The sequence below is a fragment of the Myotis myotis genome, unplaced genomic scaffold (assembly GCF_014108235.1).
Source record: "Myotis myotis isolate mMyoMyo1 unplaced genomic scaffold, mMyoMyo1.p scaffold_m19_p_16, whole genome shotgun sequence".
In the NCBI taxonomy this organism is placed as follows: domain Eukaryota; kingdom Metazoa; phylum Chordata; class Mammalia; order Chiroptera; family Vespertilionidae; genus Myotis; species Myotis myotis.
Window position 1 is genome coordinate 31,104,826 of NW_023416320.1, and position 18,434 is coordinate 31,123,259.

Below are 18,434 nucleotides of genomic sequence, written 5' to 3' on the forward strand. Positions count from 1 at the left end.
AGTCTGTGTGGCTTTAGCTTAAAAATGCTAAGTAGGGGAATGGAGCATGTGAATTAAGAAAAAGGGCACTGTTCATTTTTTTAAATTGAAATTATCGGGGTGACATTGGTTAGTAAAATTATATAGGTTTCAGAAATACAGTTCTTTAATACATCATCTCCATATTGTGTTGTGTGTTCACCACCACAAGCCATGTCTCCTTCCTTTACTCTCTCCTACCCTCTCTCCTTTACCCTCTCCTACCTCCTCCTACCTCCTCTTCCTCTGGTAATCACTAAACTGTTTTCTGTCTGTTAAGTTTTTTTGTTGTTGGTTTTGCTTAACCCCCTCACCTTTTACATCCCGTCCCCCTCATATTTTTTTAAATATTGAAAAGACAACACCCTTGAACTTGCATTAGAACACTGATTTTACATGTAGCCCTGATTCCTGTAGGAACACAGTAATTTCATGGCAGTTCGGCTTCTCCTTTGAGGGTGGGTGGTGATATTTTCTCCTTGTTGGCTTTACCATTCACTCTGCTTAAGTCTCCACCTACCTAGAGCACCTGATGACAGTGTGGGTGGGCAGCACGTCTCGCTTGTTGTATTAGAGACCTGGCTACTCGGAGAAGATCATTGTGAATGTAGGGAGTGCGGCTCTGACTGCCACAGTTACCCACCCTTGTCTCCTTCCCGGGGCACGGGAATGCTGTGCATAAATGAGAATGGCATCTTAGAACTTGGCACAAGCAGACAAATGTCTGCCCGACTGTTGCCACGTGGAAGAATATGCTATTTATAGGGAAGGGGCATTGAAAGGCGTACTTTTGGCATCAGTCTTGCAGTGTCTGATTTATTCAGTCCTTTCTGCTGCATTACAGTGCCATGTAGCCAGAGCACTTAATGTTTACGTTGGGCTCCTGTGGTCAGATAACATATTAGCTAACTAGACTTCTTTTCCATGTAACTTCTGGCAGATCTTAATTCATTCCATAAAACTCAATAACCTTTAGGTTTTCAGGGTTAATTCTTGACTGCATGATGAGTCTTTTGTTTTTTCTCGAGAATATGTTCAGTATTATCAATAGACTTCGCTCTTTCAGGAGAGCTTTTTTCTCTCTACCTTCTCTTTCGCTTTTAAGAACATTCTTCTTTAAAACATGGTCAGCACTGGAGCTGTTCTCAGGACTGGGTTTCTGTGGGCGAGGGTGATGTGGATCCCACTGTCTGTTCTCACTGTATCTAATGCTATTGGAAGGCTCCAGAAGACACTGACCGGGAAAGGTTCCTGAGGCCTGAAGGATACCTCCCAGAAGGCCAGGTGAGCGCGGGACTCCTGAGGAGATCTGCGGTTAGAGGCCTTTGGGCCAGTCCCAGGCTCACACGTGGGCTCTGCAACCCGAGAGGTCCTGGTTCCAGCCCTGGAACCGCCACTTCTTGCAACCTGGTTGACCCTCGGTTTCCTCATCCTTGGGCAGTTGGATTGTAAAATGTAATGGCGAGGCATGTTGAGTTTGAAATAACACATTTTTAAATGAAATCAGATTAGGTTTCTGTTACCCTTCAAGCTTTCTTTGCTGTTCCTTTCCTGAAAATTTAGCATATGTACTTAGGGGATACTTGATGCTGTGAGAGCTACTTAAGGTAACCATTTAGATTAAATGATTTGTTTTAGAGGTGTCCCATCCAGTGACTTTCAGCGGACTTAAAAAACACAGTATTAGTAATTTGTTACTGAAATCATGTTCAGAAATAGAATCTCCTTCCCTTCTTTCTCTTTCTTTTCTCAATTCTTCTTCTTTCTCAACTAGGAGAGTGGGGTGAAGAATTTGTGGGTGGAGTTTAGGAGTTGCCAGTGTGGGTGCCCAGCTCAGAGAACCTGAAGATTGACTGTGCCTGGGGCAAGCATGCGTAAAGGGGTTGGGCCAAGGGTCTTGCTTCTGTCCCCCCATCCCACCCAGATGCTCTCTTCCCAAGACTGCCACGTGGAGACCATCACCGAGACCCCTGGGGCCTCGTCCAGGGAGTGCTGCGTGCCTTTGTCTCCAGGTGTTCACCTTCGAGTTTATTGTCTGTCACGCAGAGTTTCTCTCTGTCCTCATTAGTTTAATTGGTCATCTGCATTTTACTACATTCTACTTGAGCTGTTAAATTTTATTTTAGTCTGAGGACTTTATTTAAAATTTTCATTCTTTTGGATTAATTTCACTTTCTGGTGTATCTGTATCATGTTTTTGTTGCCTTAACTGATCCTTTTTCAACGTTTACTGTTTAATCTTGTTCTTTTTTAGTTTACCTCTTTAGCTTTTAATTTTCTTGTTTATTGTTTAAAAACTTAGAGAAAAGTCCTATAACTCTTTAAGTTGAGAGGCTTGATGCTTTTCTCTCTACCGGTGTTGCGCCCTTGACCCTGACAGCTTAGTATGTATTTAATTACCACAGCTTATCCATTAGGTTCATTTCTTTTTTAAAACACCTTGGGAGCATGCAGACGGTAAGGGTACGCTTCAATACCTTTTGCTCTTCTTCTAAAAGATTGTACTGTGACATTTTGGCTTGAGTCCCCAAAAAAGATCTGGTGAATCTTTATGACTCAAGCCTCAAGGTTGACTTTCCCCGATGGGATGAGAGTCTGTGCTAACTTGTCCCACCTGAAGGGGAACTCCCCCCCATTTGCCGACATCTTCTTTAACTGACCATATTCTTCTCATCGCATGTAGTTCCACAATAGGGTCCTTTTCATACCTTTTTTTTTTTTTTTTGGAATTGGATCCTCAGGCTGATGCTGATCAGTGCTTTACTACATTCTGTTTTGTAACGAAATCAGGGCAGTTATCTTTGTATTTCCAGTGTCTGATCGGGTAGGTTACAATAAGTAGGCCCGAGTAGGTTTTGTCCCTTTGCATAAAGCCTTCCTTAGAAAGCCTGTACTCTTTCTCACCAAAGGCAGCTGGTTAGCTGTGTGCTGCATCTCAGCTTAGGTGCATTCACCCAACCCCATTTCAGATGGTGCCACTCAGCCCATCAGCTGACTGTGCGTCCTTCCTTAGGGTAGGCTCCTTAGAATGTCCCTCCACGTGACAGACAGTCTTCTCTGAATGCACAGTGTGTGCTGTCCTAATGCCGTTTCTCCTCGCGTTCTCACCGAGTTCTCGCCCGGATGGTATAAGCTGTGGCCACCTTGAAAGCAGGCACAGGACTCCAGAGCTTGGTGTGGCACGGTGACCTCAGCGTCATTCAGCTGGACCATGTGTGCATCCGGTTGCCCACCGGTGTGACCTCGCTCATGATGAAATGTGAAATGGAGGTAAAGCTGGAAAGGGGAGAGCGGTCCTTCAACCCGCCTGCAACGCCCCCGAAGAAGTGCTCCTGCCAAGAGAGCAGGGCTAGCCTGGCCTCAGGAGTGGGTGGCTCTGTATCTCGGTCGCACCAGTAATGATAGGCGATAAGGATCAGGAAGTGAGAGAGCTTGGTGAGCAGGGAGGGGAAGTACACAGAGACACTGGTTTTGAAAAATGGCTAAGGTGAACCTTAACCCTATTGTGGGAGTACATTAGCTCCATTTTACTGAGCTTCAGAGGTGTTTTCACCGTAAAGATAGAATCTATGCGGGGTTTGCTTAAATGACTTAATGAGAAAAGCCCTTAGATTAGTGCCTGGCACATATTAAGGACTGTATGTGTTGTTGTCGCTGTGACTTGTACCATTTAGTTAAATCAATCACGTAACACACTTACAGTAACCTACCTGATCAGACACTGGAAATATAAAAGATAAATAAGAGTTGTTTCTCCTCTTGAGCTTGCAGGATAGTTGGAGAAAGACAGACAGACACACACAAGTGCTTTGGCTTTAATACATTACAGGGATGTTATCACCAAATTTTGTGTGTGTTAAATATCCCTGTGTGGGGTGCATCCTGTGGCACGTCGGTGGAGTGAATCTCACTAACCCAGACTGTAGTGGCCAGAAAGTGCTTCTCAGGATGAGTGATATCAAAGTCAAGACTTACAGATGCACCGTAACCGGTTCAGCTCAGTGGATAGAGCATTGGCCTGCGGACTGAAGGGTCCCAGGTTTGATTCCAGTCAAGGGCATGTACCTTGGTTGCGGCCACATTCCCAGTAGGGGTGTGCAGGAGGCAGCTGATTGATGTTTCTCTCTCATCGATGTTTCTAACTCTCTATCCCTCTTCCTTCCTCTCTGTAAAAAAATCAATAACATACATTTAAAATAAAAAAAAGACTTACAGATGCATAGACTTGGGGGGCAGGAGTGGAGGTAGAAGAGATGGTGTACACTTTAAGGAGGGATTTTGCATGTCTGCAGTATACAGCATATAGAGTTTGGGGGTGTGGGAAAAGTAGAAAATAAAGTTAATGTTGCCAGTTGCAAAAATCGCACAGGGCCTTGTGTGTTAATGCTGAGACTCTCTGTCTCATATATATGGGGTTGGACTTGAAGCAGACAAATGGACAAATGATCGAGGCAGATTTGCAGTAGGTGGTCACTGCTGATGCCTGGGGGATGGGCTCGGTGATGTGCTGGTGGCAGTGCCATGTCGCTGAACTAGGGCAGGTGGGAGGCAGAGCAGGTTCAGGAGAGGAGTGAGGGCAGACGTGATTTCTCGGGGGCTGAGGCCATTCAGGCCCAGGGTGAGAAAGTGTTCCCTGCGCCCGCCTGGTCTTTTTTGGGCTAAACCAGGGGTGGGCAAACTTTTTGACTCGAGGGCCACAATGGGTTCTTAAACTGAACCGGAGGGCCGGAACAAAAGCAGGGATGGAGTGTTTGTGTGAACTAATATAAATTCAAAGTAAACATCATTACATAAAAGGGTACGGTCTTTTTTGTTTGTTTGTTTTAGTTTTATTCATTTCAGACGGGCCGTAGTTTGCCCACGGCTGGGCTAAGCCCGTGAGTAGCCATCATTGCAGCTGTTGTAGGTGTATCAAGGGTGTTTGCGCTGGGCAGCTCAGTGTCCTCATCGGTATTGTGGTGTCCATTTAAGGGACATTCCTTTTTAATAACAGTCTTTTCTCCCCAATCGGAAAAGCTGCCCCCTCTGTGCATTCCAGCTTTCCAATTTATAATTTGGAAGAGGACAGTCTGTAGGGCTAGGTTTGGGCTTTGACATTATACAAGAGTAGCTTTGAACTGTACAGATTTAGATAACCATGCCTGTGAATGTGGAGTGCATGTCCTTTCCCCAGGAGTCTGACAGTGGGAAGCACTGCCCAGGGGCGGTGTGGGGACAGGCGGTGGGGAGGCGGCTGTAACAGTCGAGGTGGGAAGGGAGGTGTGTCTGAACTAGAGCACTGGTTGTGGGCATGAGAAGCGTGGCCTTTGGGATTGCCTGCCTGTGTGTCCCTTCAGCTGGCATCGAGCAGTGTTGATAAAGGACTTCCTTCTCTTCATGTTGCTTGTGTGAAGTGATCACAGTGGAGTGGGGTCCTGTCCGTAAGTCTCTGCAGTGGAGTCGGCCCAAGTGGGTCTGAGCCAGAGCCAGGCCAGTGTTCCCAGACTTCCCAGAATACGTTCCCAGCTGCTAGTGTTCCAGATGTGTGAGTGTGGCCATGTGTGCCAGACACTGCCAAGGTTTTCATCCATTATCTCATTTAAACTTGGTAACGAATCTTGGAGGAAGATGTAAGTTCTAACCTCATTTTATAGATGAGGAAACTGAGGGTGAGGAAAATTAAGGGAGGGTCCCAGACAGACAGGTTACAAATGACAGAGCTGGAATGTGAATGAAGGCCTGTGCCTTACCACCACTCTGCATTAACCACATTTGTTAAGAGAAAAATTCTGACTTCGCCTTTTTGGGGGGGAGAGGGGGGCAAAATAGTTGTTACATAACACTTAGTTGAAAATCCAAATTAGTTTATTGCAAAATAGTAGCAAAGTCCATTTAATTTAACTTCATCTTGTCCTTGATTGTAATGTCCTTGGGTAGACACTGAAGATTCTGTAGCTTTTTTGACTTTGTAGCCTGTTTTTGATTTGTATATTGGTGTCATGAGGAGACAGTGGGCAAATGCTTAGCTGTCTCTGAGCCACATTAATAGTGCAAGGTCTAATGAGTTTAGAAATCTTTCAGTAATCAGATCTGGGATGAGTGTTTGCCTTGTCTACAGGCTTTTTGTCTAAGCATTTGGAGAGGTCCTCCCCGACTTTCAGCAGTCTTGGAGGTTTCACATAGCTCATTCTTGGGAAAGGCAGATGGAAAATCATTAGCCCGTCTCTCCTGCAGCAAATTGATATTTCATCAAACCTGGGCTCTAGTGGGCTTCAGGACGGTAAGCCTTTTACTCCTATAGGATAGTTCCCACAGGGTGCAGTAACCCCGCGAAACTAAACTGTGTACTTTGCTCTGGTGTAGAGAGGTCACCGTGGAAAGCACTCGCTGCCAACTTACTTGACCTGGCAGTGGTTCAGCTCTGTGACAGGTCTACCTCTGATTTAAACAAATTTGAGAAATATGTAAAGTTTTGGAAGCAGTTTTGCACTGATTTGATAAAAGAAACCACAAAACACTGCAGCGCAGGTGTTGAGAATGTTTGAAAGCTGATTGAGGGAAGCAGATGGCTTTAGTCAGTGGCATCCAGCCAAAAGAGCAGGTGCTGGTCATGTGACCGCTGGTTACCAGGGTAATCTGATTGCTCTTGGCGTGCAGATGAAAGGGAAGGGGCCCAGCGTTCAGCTGTAGTATTGTATAATTTGTGGCAGTTAGAGCGGAAATAAATGCTGGAAATGGAGCCTCATAGTGGGGGAGACTTCTGTCCATGTGTAGCGTAAACACTAGGACAGTTGGATGAGGAACTGTTGTATGGATTTTTTTTTTTAATTTAAAAAATATTATTCTTTCTGTGGATCTTTTGGGGACTTCAAGTTTTTAGGACACTGCCTTTTTTTTTTTTTTTTTTTTTTTAAATAAAAAGCACTCTAAACTTAACTGCCATTTACTATAATCTTGACTTGTAAGTTATTTCCTTATGTGGCTGTTTACTATGCTAAAATATTAAAACAAAACAAAATAAAAGCTCTGAGAACTTAAAAATAACTAGTTTAAATTTATCAAAGATTTTATTCATTACAAAAGTACATTTTGTATGATGGGTATTTTATTACATTAACAAGTACTTTTAAAATATTTTATGTGACACATGCTTTACCTAAATAACAGTGTGCTGATGTTTTGGCTTCTTTTCCTTTTGTAGTAGGTGAGACTGAAAAATGCTGTTGAATGCATTCTGTCTGCATACTTACTTGGGAATTTACAAACTTCAGTAAATAAACTTTTTAAAAGTTTAAAAATATTCTCGGTTTGTAATTTTATCAGAATTTTAGGTTTTCTAGAAAGAATAAAATATAATCATTACTGAGGTTGGATTATTTTAAATGTTGGATAACAAATAATAATTGATATTAGAAAATCATGGGGGTGGTTTGGAAATTGGAATGTAAGGTAACACTAGGTGTATGTTTTAAAAGAAAGTCAAAAAGTTCCTAAAGGTGGTGGTAAATGTAAATTAAAAATATTTTGCTAGAGTTTATTCATGACTTTTGAGTTATGTGATATTCAAATCACATTAATATTTTATAGAAACATACTATGGAACATGCACTTTAATTATTGGGGTCGTTTTGCTATATTTTTGTATTTCAGAGACCTAGCTTTTTTTTGAAAAAGGCTATTGTGACTACCTCACAAGATTCCTAGCACCAAAATAAAGCTTATTTTTAATTAAGAGCACAGCATTAATTAAAATTATGTAGAAAAGAAATTTGCTATATATTTTGTTTTATTTTAAAGAGTTGTAAATTGGATAAAAATGGAGTTGGATGATATAAAAGAGGACACCTAATAGTACTTGTCAAAAAGAACTTAAATAGGAGTGTTTATTACTATCTGCAAGAGACACAGAAATGATCATTTTATTTTTCCTTGACAATTTTAAAAAACATATTCTGTATCTTCAATACTCCACAGCGAAGCTACCTCATATCTGAGTTTTCATTATGGCGTGGTGCAATGGCAGGGATTTTTGCATTGTCTATCAGTGGTTCTCAACCTTCCTAATGCCGTGCCCCTTTAATACAGGTCCTCATATTGTGGTGACCTCCAATTTCATTGTTACAAATTGAACATCATTAAAGCATAGTGATTAATCACAAAAACAATATGTAATTATATATGTGTTTTCCGATGATCTTAGGCGACCCCTGTGAAAGGGTCGTTCGACCCCCAAAAGGGTCGCGACCCACAGGTTGAGAACCGCTGGTCTAGATGAACAAATGTACTCTGTGGTTTTTAGGGGTTCTTGCATGCCATTTCTTTTTAATTAGGTTAGATATTTATTAAAGGTCATCAATGTGGGGGTTTGCCATAAAGAACTTAATTGAGAGTACCAGTGAACTAAATGGCCAGCATGCACTGATTCACCAATTGTCATTGATACTTCAGGGATATGAATGTGGGAAATACAGGGCGTGGGGCATGTGGAAAACATCATTAAAAAGTGAACACTAAGTGATCCGCTTTGAATTCTAGTAATAAGAAACCTGATTCAGAAGCAAGTGCTTTGAAGAAAAAGGTCAACAAGGGAAAAACAGAAGGTTCTGAAAATTCAGACTTAGACAAAACGCCCCCACCATCTCCTGAAGAAGAGGAGGACCCAGGTGTTCAGGTAATGCCATTATTCTGGTCCCGGGCCGGGGTGACTTAGCATGGGAAACTCTAGCCGCCTGTCAAGTACACTAGACCTCCCCTGTCTTTGTGATAGAGCTGCTTTAAAGATGGCTTTATTGTCGTCTGGAACGTTATGTCCGTAGTGAGGCGAGCTGGGGGCCAGCGTGAAATTAAACTCCTGACTTTTTGCTCTTGCCATCTTTGACTCTGGGATAAATAAAACAGAGAATCTTGATGTTTATGTGAATATTGGTGTTAACATAATGGATATGTTGGTTTATGTAAAGCTTCATTCACATTTCTGATTTTCCTGAAGTCTGGTTGCTTGTCAGTTCTCTTACTTTGCCTAAAAAAAAAACCAAAAACAGCCAAGATATAATCTGTAGCTTGTCTTAAGGTTTCTGATATCCCATGGTGAGAGTTGAGATATATTCCTGTAATACTCCAGTTTCCGTGAACATGTTAGTGACTTTTTGGATGGCAATGCTGCACCATGTTTCAGTGTTAGATTCTCCTGACTTTTAAAGAATTTCATAGGAATCAGCTGAAAAACTGGTCCTGAAATAGACATTAGGAATTCAGGTTCCTGTGTGTAAAGCACACAGCCGTCACTGTCACTGATTGGACTGTAAGGTGAGGGACCCTTACACATGATCGTTAAACATTATTTCCTTGTTATGTTCCCTGGAAGCGTGCCAGTGTGGTCCACTGGGATGGCTGGGAATGTAACCTCTGTGACTGACATCTAAGTTATCATGGAGCTGTTACCAAGGAGTCCCGCTAGACGAGGAAGCCAGCCCCTAGAAGCTTGCTTGATTTTTTTCTAATCGTTCAGTGAACTAAGTACTTTCTGCCCACATCTCTTCCAATTCACTTAAAGGTTAGAAACAAAATATTTGCAGTATACAGCTCTGTTCTAAAGAATTTCAGATAGCTTTCTTTCTTTTTAGTAGAACTCCCTGATAATACCTGTAACTGCACAGACTGGCCTAATCTAAGGCCTGAAAGGGAGAGAAGAGAGTGTGTGTGAATGAGTGTGTGTTGTTTTGGTTTAGTTTTATAACTAACATAGCGATACCTCTGGCAGTTGGGTTAATTTTGTAATTCACTTTGATTTTACATGGCAGTGACAAGTTATTGGGAAGGTAAGTAGATATCTTTTTTCATTGCTTAGGGAGTTTGAAACTAAAGTATTTTAATGATTTTGAATTTCATTTTTATGCTCAATGGTGTTTTTCCCCCCTGAATTGTGTTTGCTTAAACTAAGCCCTTTATTACAGTAGTATTTGGGCAATTTAAGAGGATTTATTTACACGAATCAAGAAATTCTGTTTTTTCACAAACACTGCTGCCGTTTTTTAGAAGTCTGTTTTAATACAGTTTCAAATGGACTTTATGAAATACTAGTTTTGAGGTATTTTTTCTTCTGCATTTTAGTTATAGAAAAATGATAATCAATTCAAGTGAACATCAATGCATCCTTTCTAATTGGCTAAAGCTTAACTGTCGTGGGTTCAGTAGCCAATACAAGCAGCCACACGTAACTCAGGTGCAGAAGGCAGGCCTTTCTTGGTGTCTTTGACACAGGAAGTGATGCTGACTGCTGTGTATTGTGTTTCTTCCTGTAGCACATGCATAAAGGACTGAAGTTCTTGAGTTTTGTGATTGGTTTATTTAAACGTTAGCAATGCCATATAATTTTAATGAACTCAAAATTGTATCCCAAAGTTACTGCAACAGTGAGATCATGGAAACACATTTAAATTTCCTCTTCAGTACACCTGTTTTAACTACAAATGGCTTTTCTAAAGCAATCCAAGTTTGACAAGTTGACCTATGATTTTAGGGCCAATTCAGAAGCCTTGCATTATGGTTTAAACGTAATTCATACATTTCATTTTGACTCATAAAAATATTTCAAATAGTAATGTTAACAGACCATACTAACGCACATTATATAATAAATAAATTTATTTTATATTGGGAAATTGTAAAAGGAACTTTTATGCCCAAAATAAATGAACTTAAGATCAATTATTATTTAGAAAGTGGAGAAGCCATAAAACACTTAAAAATTTCAGAAGATTGAGTTCTAATTGTATTTTGTTTGTTTTTTACTATTATTAAGTGACCTTGTATCCACTACTAAGCCCATCATTATTTCATAGATTAATAACATAAGCTTGATATGAAGAGACACTTTCATTATAAAAGTTACACTGACCGATATATAAATGTCTATTTAAAAAGAAAAAATTGCCCTGAGTTATTGTATTGGTACATTTATTTACTATCAGAGTGGTATTTAGTGTAAACCACAGACTTATTTATGGGTGTTTACTTACTTATGCTGGAAGAATACTCTGACAGTGTGGCCCCAACCATGGAAACCTGATAAAGCATCATAGATACATCATTAGTAATACATTACTCCTATTGTAATGACATAAAGGTGAAAATATAGATTAATCCATTTCAATTTAGTTAAATTGATATATTAAATGGAATATAGACATTATGCTAAATATCACAAAATTAAAATATTATTCCTGATAATATCCTTTTATATCTTAAACTGACAGTCTTCTTGAGAAGTGAGGGATGGTAATGGGAAGAGAGAGAGGAAGCTATTCAAAGCATCTAGGGCTTGGCCTTGTAGTAGCCTTATTGAACTCTGATTTTTCTTTGGAAAGGTGGGGTAATTAATGATGACTTTAATTCTACTAATTGAATTTGGCATTACTATGTACCATGCACTGTTCTAAATGCTTGAAATGAGTTCCCTTATGTGATCTTCATAGTCTACTCATGAGGTAGTGACTATCATTAACCCATTCTACAGACCAGGAAACTAAGATCCACAGCATAACTCGCCTAACTCCACCAAGTGAGAGTCTGGGCTCATTTAAACATGGGCACTTAGCTACAGAGCCTACCAGGTCAAATTGCCCCCCCCCCCCCCGCCACCCCCCCGCCCGCTCATCTCCCCCGGATGTGAGTAAGGTTGGCAGATGGCAGAACCCCTGCTGGTTTCTGCTCCACTTTGACCTGGAATTGGTTGTTCTGGGCAGGGCTGACGAGGGAAGGTCAGAGGAGGAACTCCCTCTGGTCTAAGCCACTGGGAAGTCTGTTAATAAGATTTACTCCAAATACCTGTGTCAGAAAGGTGCTTTATATCTTTGTAGCCGTGACTGTGGAAGGCTAAGAGTTCACAGTCCCAAACAGCCCATTTGATGGTCATAGTACACGGAGTTTGTATTTTGAGCTGCTCTCCCTTTTGAGAGCAGAGAGAGCAGGATCTTAATTAAAATCAGTCCTCTTTGAGCAAGAGGCTGGGTTTGTTGGTCCTGACATGAGCCATAAGGCACTGTGTCTGACCCCTTTGGGCCCACATAGTGGGTAATTTGCCTCGGCCTATCTGTCCAACTTTAAAATCCACAAGGCTCTTTAAAAGGTTTTATTTCATAATTTTTAGAAAAATGTTTGAGTGACCTCTCTTAATATTTTTATTTCTTCTATGTGCTTTGCAAACTCATTGTAATCTTGCATTTATCAGAGGTTTAAAATGTCATTTTAGCGTTGTCTTTGATTTTATCCCAATACATTGATGAAAAGGTTATTTTCTCCCCATTTTTAATTAACTGACAAAAGTAATTATTTTATCAGAAAGGTTAAACAATTATTCTGAACAAAATGTGCAAAACCATTTTCCTTCTGCCATGTACTTCCCTCCCCAGAATTAATAGTAATTAACAATTTGCTATGTGTCTTTTCACATTTTTTGTTATTGCAAACATGCATATTATACATTCATTTTTTTGCAAATATTTATTGAGTCATGAAGTAAACAAGACATACCGTGTCTTTGAGGCGTTTACCTATAGGAGTGGGCAGAAGTAGGTTTATAGTTTTGTGAGCATACAAAAACAGCTTATTCTTGTATTATTTATTTATTATAGTATTTGTCTTCTTGTTATTTTGTGTCCTTGCTTATGATTTACATATTTAGGGAATGATGGCTGATAATTTAAACCTGCTTTTGTTTTGTGTCCTTGCTTATGATTTACATATTTAGGGAATGATGGCTGATAATTTAAACCTGCTTTTGCCCACCCTGGTATTGAAGATCCACACATACAAATACACACACATGGTTTTTTGTTATCTTAAATAGAATTATATGCTACTGATTATGAGACTTGATTTTCTTTTTATTTCACAGTTTCTCTTGCAGATATTCTTAAGATATGTTATGTTATGTAGCTTAGCAGAAGTGCAGTTGCTGGGCCAGAGGGTGGGCATGTTTTAAATGTGCACAGATACGACCACACTGTCCTGCAAAGACATTTTGACCACTGTGGTGAGAGAGGACCCATTTTGCTAACAATCCTACTAATACTAGCTATTACCAATCTCTTACATTTTAATTAGTGTGGTAAAAATATTTTTTTTAAATAAAATTACTTTTCATAGTCATTTATTATAGATTCTGATGTTCAGTCCTTTATCTCTTCAGAGGTTTCATACTGTTTCTTTTAGGACCAAGATTAAGATGCAAGCCTTCTATTTAAAGGTCCTCTTAAATATTATTGGTTCCTTGGATAAGAGTATACTAGTGTTTATCTATAATCGTACAATAGGAAAATAATGTAGATTATCTTCCAGTGCCTTCACTTTTATGAACTTTTTATTATGGGTAAAATTGTAAATGTACAAAAGTTGAGAGAAAAGTATAATGAACCCGTATGTATCCATCACGAGCCTCAAAATTGCCTTCACTTTTGAGTGGTACACTGGCTGAATGGGGAATAAGATTTGTTGGTATCTCCATTTCCTAGTTGAAGGTCAGGTAGCTGGGGCAGTGGCAGAGCCATAGCTAACTCAGGTGGCTGACTTCAGATCCCCTAACCCCTACCCTCTATTTCCATGATAATCATTGCCACTATGGTCTCTTAGGCGATTTACAGGGTTAAAGCTATTTCTTCTTTAAGATTAATTTTTTAAAATACCCACCTCACCATCCTGAGAAGCTGTAACGCGCATCAGTGATGGATTTTAAACTCCCTTCGTTGGGTTTGTGTTTTAGAAGAGACGGTCCAGCAGGCAGGTGAAGAGGAAGCGCTACACTGAAGACTTGGAGTTCAAGATTTCTGATGAGGAGGCAGATGATGCAGATGCTGCTGGGAGAGACTCCCCCTCGAACACCTCGCAGTCAGAGCAGCAGGTTAGCGTCCAGATTTGTGTGGTTCTCGCTGCAGTTGGCGCGATGGACTGGGAATGTTGTAGCCGGAACCTGAAAAGTTTAGCAAAGCAATGGAGTTGAAGCTGGAGAGCATTCATCTAATGTTGGTTACCGTGCTATGGGACACGAGCTGTTTAGCAGCATCTTTTAAAACGCCTTGTTCGCCAAATGTATTTTTATACAAGCCTGTGATGTGTGATTTGACACAGTTTTGGAGAATGAATGGCCTGTGTTGAGGAAAAGTCGGAACTAGGATGCATGGAAACTGAATTTACTTCTGAAAATTCAATGCTGTAGCTTCTGGGACTTTAATAAACCACTCAAGCTTGTCTCCTGCTGTTAGGCACCATAGGAGCCCCTTTATGAAATTACTGCCTTGTAGTACCCAGCAGGGCATACTTTATTCTCTGTGCAATGTAAATGACATATAAAATAGTTGGTATAAAATATGGGTAGTAACTTAGGATTGATTATGGTAAAGATCTTTTAAAAAATATATAGATTATATAATAATGCCCTTTTCTTACCATTATTGTTCTTTAGTTAACCACTGGCAACCCGTTGTAAAACATATTAAATGGAGTTTTGTATTTTATTTGGTAATCTGTGCTATGTTAGATTGTTATGTAACGTTTCATGTGACCTCCATGGATAAAAGCCGCCTACAATAGTCACAGAATGATGAGTATATTTACCCCGTGGGTTTAGATGAAGAAAGTTGTGTTTTTGACGGCTCCCATGCAGAGATGGTTTTCTTCTGGCAGCTGGAGTTTCTGAATGCTCTCTGGCTTCAGGGATCCGTGCTAGACCACGTAATTAAACTATATAATCACGAAGCAATACACACGGATCTTCCTTTTGCCTTTGTGCAGAGTGAGATTTTTGTTCTTTTCAATCATATTTTTCCCTACTGCGACTTTGTTTCCAGTGTTTTAAAGGGTAGGAATTTAAAGGGCATAGAGGTAGATGCTAAAAGGGAATGGTTTCTTGCTTTTACAGCTTATCATGAAATGTTTTCCATCTGGATGGATTCATTCTCCTTTCTTTTTTAGGAATCTGTTGATGCAGAAGGTCCATTGGTAGAAAAAATCATGAGTAGTCGTTCCGTGAAAAAACAGGTGAGCACCGTTTGCAGTGATCAAAAACGATGGTGTATGTGTGACCCTTAAATTATTTTTTGCTTTATAATTTTCTTTAGAGAGTTTACTATTGGGAAATAAAACTTCTGGTGACAATGCTAATGCATCTGATGTATATAGCCCAATATAAATCTTTGGGATATTCAGACCCAAATTAAGATATATCAACCAACCAGTGCTTTATTACACCATTTAGCGTAGGCAAGAAACTCAAAAGTCTCAAACAAATGTATAGGACTTTCAGGGTTAAAGGCTGCCTTTTTCATAAATATTATTCATAAAAATAGTAAATATGAATTGATCTCTCATTTCCCTTAAGAAGAAGGTTCCTTGCCCTTCCCTAGCTCCCCATCCCCCATGGAAGTTTATCATTTTAGGGAATAGGTGTTTTCTCATACAATTAAAATATTAATATCTTTTTCTCAGTGCAAAGGTGAAATACAGAGCTATTTTCAGTGTAATTTTTGAAGATCTCACTTATTCTTTAAAATTATTAAAAAATTCATGCTGATCTGCAAAGGTGAGCTCTAAGTACCTGTCATTAGTCTGATGACTTTGTCACTGAGGGACACATACGTGGTGACAAAGAATTTCAGTAACACTGTTTTCTTTTACTATTGAGATTCCTGATTTCATCCCAACTATCTCACTTCTTGCCCAGTTTGAGAAAATGCTTTCTGTAGTTTGAAGAATGGCATAGGCACCCAGGTGCGTTTACATATTCCAGCATACAATTTTTGGTGCCTCTAGAAAGTGGTTTTCTTTAGATATAGGTGTCAGTCTTTCAGCTTGAGTCATTGTCAAATACACAGGTCTTTCTTTTTATTTGCTTTCAAGGTGGGTTAGAAACAACCTCATTGTTTTGAAATGTAAAATAAGTTGTTGTGTGTGTTCTTGAAGTAAAATATATACAAAGTGTAACTTCACATCTAGAGAGCTAGGTAAAGGGAGGATTATGGGACTTAAAGTGAGATCCCAGGCTTATCAAATAGGAAACCTTTACTATTCAATACTATCTCGATCAGGGGTGGGGAACATCTGGCCTGCTGGCCGTATGAGGCCTGAGAAATCACTCCGTCTGGCCCTGCCAAGGCATTAGGGCGAGTTAATTAAGTGTTTGACCACATATAGTAGGCTCATTTTTAAGTTGATGATTCTGTATGGCCCACGAACGATGTTATAAATATCCAAATGACCCTTGGCAGAAGAAAGTTTCCCCACCCCCGGTAGACTGAAAATGGTATGGCACCAGAAGTAAACTTCTCTACCTCATGGCAATACTGTTTGCTTTTTCTATTATTCAAATTGGAATTGAGTGTCGAGGGTATGGAGGGGTGTATGGAGTGGCTGTCTGGCGACTCTGAACATGAGGATTTCCTCTCTGATGAATTAAATCTCAACCAAATTTCCCACCTGTTCAAGCAGAAATGAGTACTGTTTAACTCATTAGAAAGGTTGTGTTTTTTTGGTCCTACTAATGACACTAGAACTGTTAATTTGTGCATTGTGGATATATGGTAAAATTTAAATACTTGACATGCTTTAAAGAATAATCCCCTTCACTGAATTGAAGTGACTTGTTTGAGTAAATAGCTTGTGGTTTGGACAGGATATATTAATTTTCATTCATTTAAAAGTGCTTCAGCAGGCATACTCAGCAGGTTTGGGGGTTGAAATGATAATTAGCTCTATTATCCAGAGCTACTTAGACTATGCATTAGACATTGCTTTTTTCCTTCTATTTTGCCCACTTGAGGGCTTTATTTTTTAATTATTTTTTAATTTTTACTTTAAACAGATAGGTACCCACATTTTAGAAATAGGTATTACCATTTACAGATGACCAGGTTTATCTTATCAAGGAATTTAAAATTATTATAATCTATATGAGGGTGGAGTGTTTGTTGAGTTAGAGCATTTTAGGATCTCCATGGAGAATATTAATGGAAACATTTCTCTGGAGGGGGAGATAGGCCTTGAGGTATGATTGAAGTAAGAGGAGTTTGTGGAGCTCATCGAAGTGCTTGTAGATTACCAGTATTTCATAAAGGACAACAAAAAAAACAATCGGAAGGTTGTCCACATTAGCAGGTACTAACTTTTTAAACTGCTAATGTTCTCGAAATAGCTATGTTAGTTATCAGTTTTACTACATTGGAGGGAAGTATGGCACATAGAAACAAAAGGAAATTTGAGATTTTCCCGTGGATGCTAGCTGTGCCTGCTGGTCTGTTTCCTATTACCATGAATAATTGAAGAAGTAACTCTGAGAAGGTAGGTGCCTTTATCTCCCCCTGGTAGCACTATAGAAACTGGCTATGAGCTCTCAGAGCTGACCCTGCACGGTGCTGACACATAGTGGGGATGCAGTTGATGGTTTTCAGAGTTAGTTGATGTCACCACAGTAGCCTAAAGAATGATGTGTTACGATGGAGAGTCACAGAGGTCCCCTATTTAACAGCATCTCCTTTTAAGTAAGGGCAGCTGAAGAGGCACTTAATGTTTTTCTAAACCCAAATGAATATGGGTGAGACCCAGTGCAAGGGATAGAGTTGATCCGTGTACTTGAATTTTGAGGTAGATTTAAGAATGGACTTTTGGATGGCATAAAGGTTAATTCTTTTGTTTTCCACTTTTAGTCATTATGTAGCCCTTTCTGCTTTGAGGAAAACTCAAATCCTTTTTGTATCAGAAGGCCTGAATTGTTTTAAAAGTTAACTCTGACTGTATTCCTTAACATTCTTTATCTTTCTCTACACCATATATCTTTTGAAGAGCTTATTTTAAATCCCAAGGTGTTTGTTTTAATCCTCACTAGCTAAACTCAGGAACAAAAAAATAGAATATAAGGAAGGCCGAAGTCTTCATCCCATTTGTTCCTAAGTCCTTTTCTCCTTAAGTGAGCCTACGATATGGCCTCTCTCATAGAGTATGTGGTGGGTTGGCCCAGAGGTAGGAAAGGTTCGTACCTTTGCCGTATTGATACTTTGAGGTGCATTCTCATTCTTTTGTGCATTCAGAGAATTTTGTTCTTTTTTTATACTCAAGTGAAGCTTTGTTTCTGCAGAGTGACTGCCTAATTTACTAAGAAAATGCTTAGGAAAAGGCCATTCATTCTTTCAGGCTCTACAGGGTCATCATTTGCCGGATGGTTGGTGTAGATTCCAGGTGATGGAGGAGTTGCTTCGTTGCCTGATCAAAGTTCATGTGAACAGTGAGGCAAGAATGGCTTAATATGTTTGGAACTTAATTATCATATGAATAATAGGAATTTCAATAGATTCGTTTTGGAGTCTAATGAAAAACATATACACATTTCTCAAATTATTCTGTTGAACACATAAAATTACTTTAGAGGCCTGTCAAATTTAATGGTAGCCATT

General features: G+C 39.7%; 1 protein-coding gene across 10 annotated transcripts in view; it reads left to right on the top strand.

Moving 5' to 3' along the window:
* The window catches only part of CHD7 (chromodomain helicase DNA binding protein 7), a 181,072-nt gene that overhangs the window by 107,993 nt on the left and 54,645 nt on the right, over positions 1-18,434 (top strand). For all 10 annotated transcript variants that reach the window (XM_036338324.1, XM_036338327.1, XM_036338328.1 and 7 more), the window contains 3 exons: positions 8,533-8,668; positions 13,757-13,894; positions 14,965-15,030. In XM_036338324.1, coding sequence (XP_036194217.1) covers positions 8,533-8,668; positions 13,757-13,894; positions 14,965-15,030 — 340 coding nt within the window. The remainder of the gene's footprint in view (positions 1-8,532; positions 8,669-13,756; positions 13,895-14,964; positions 15,031-18,434) is intronic.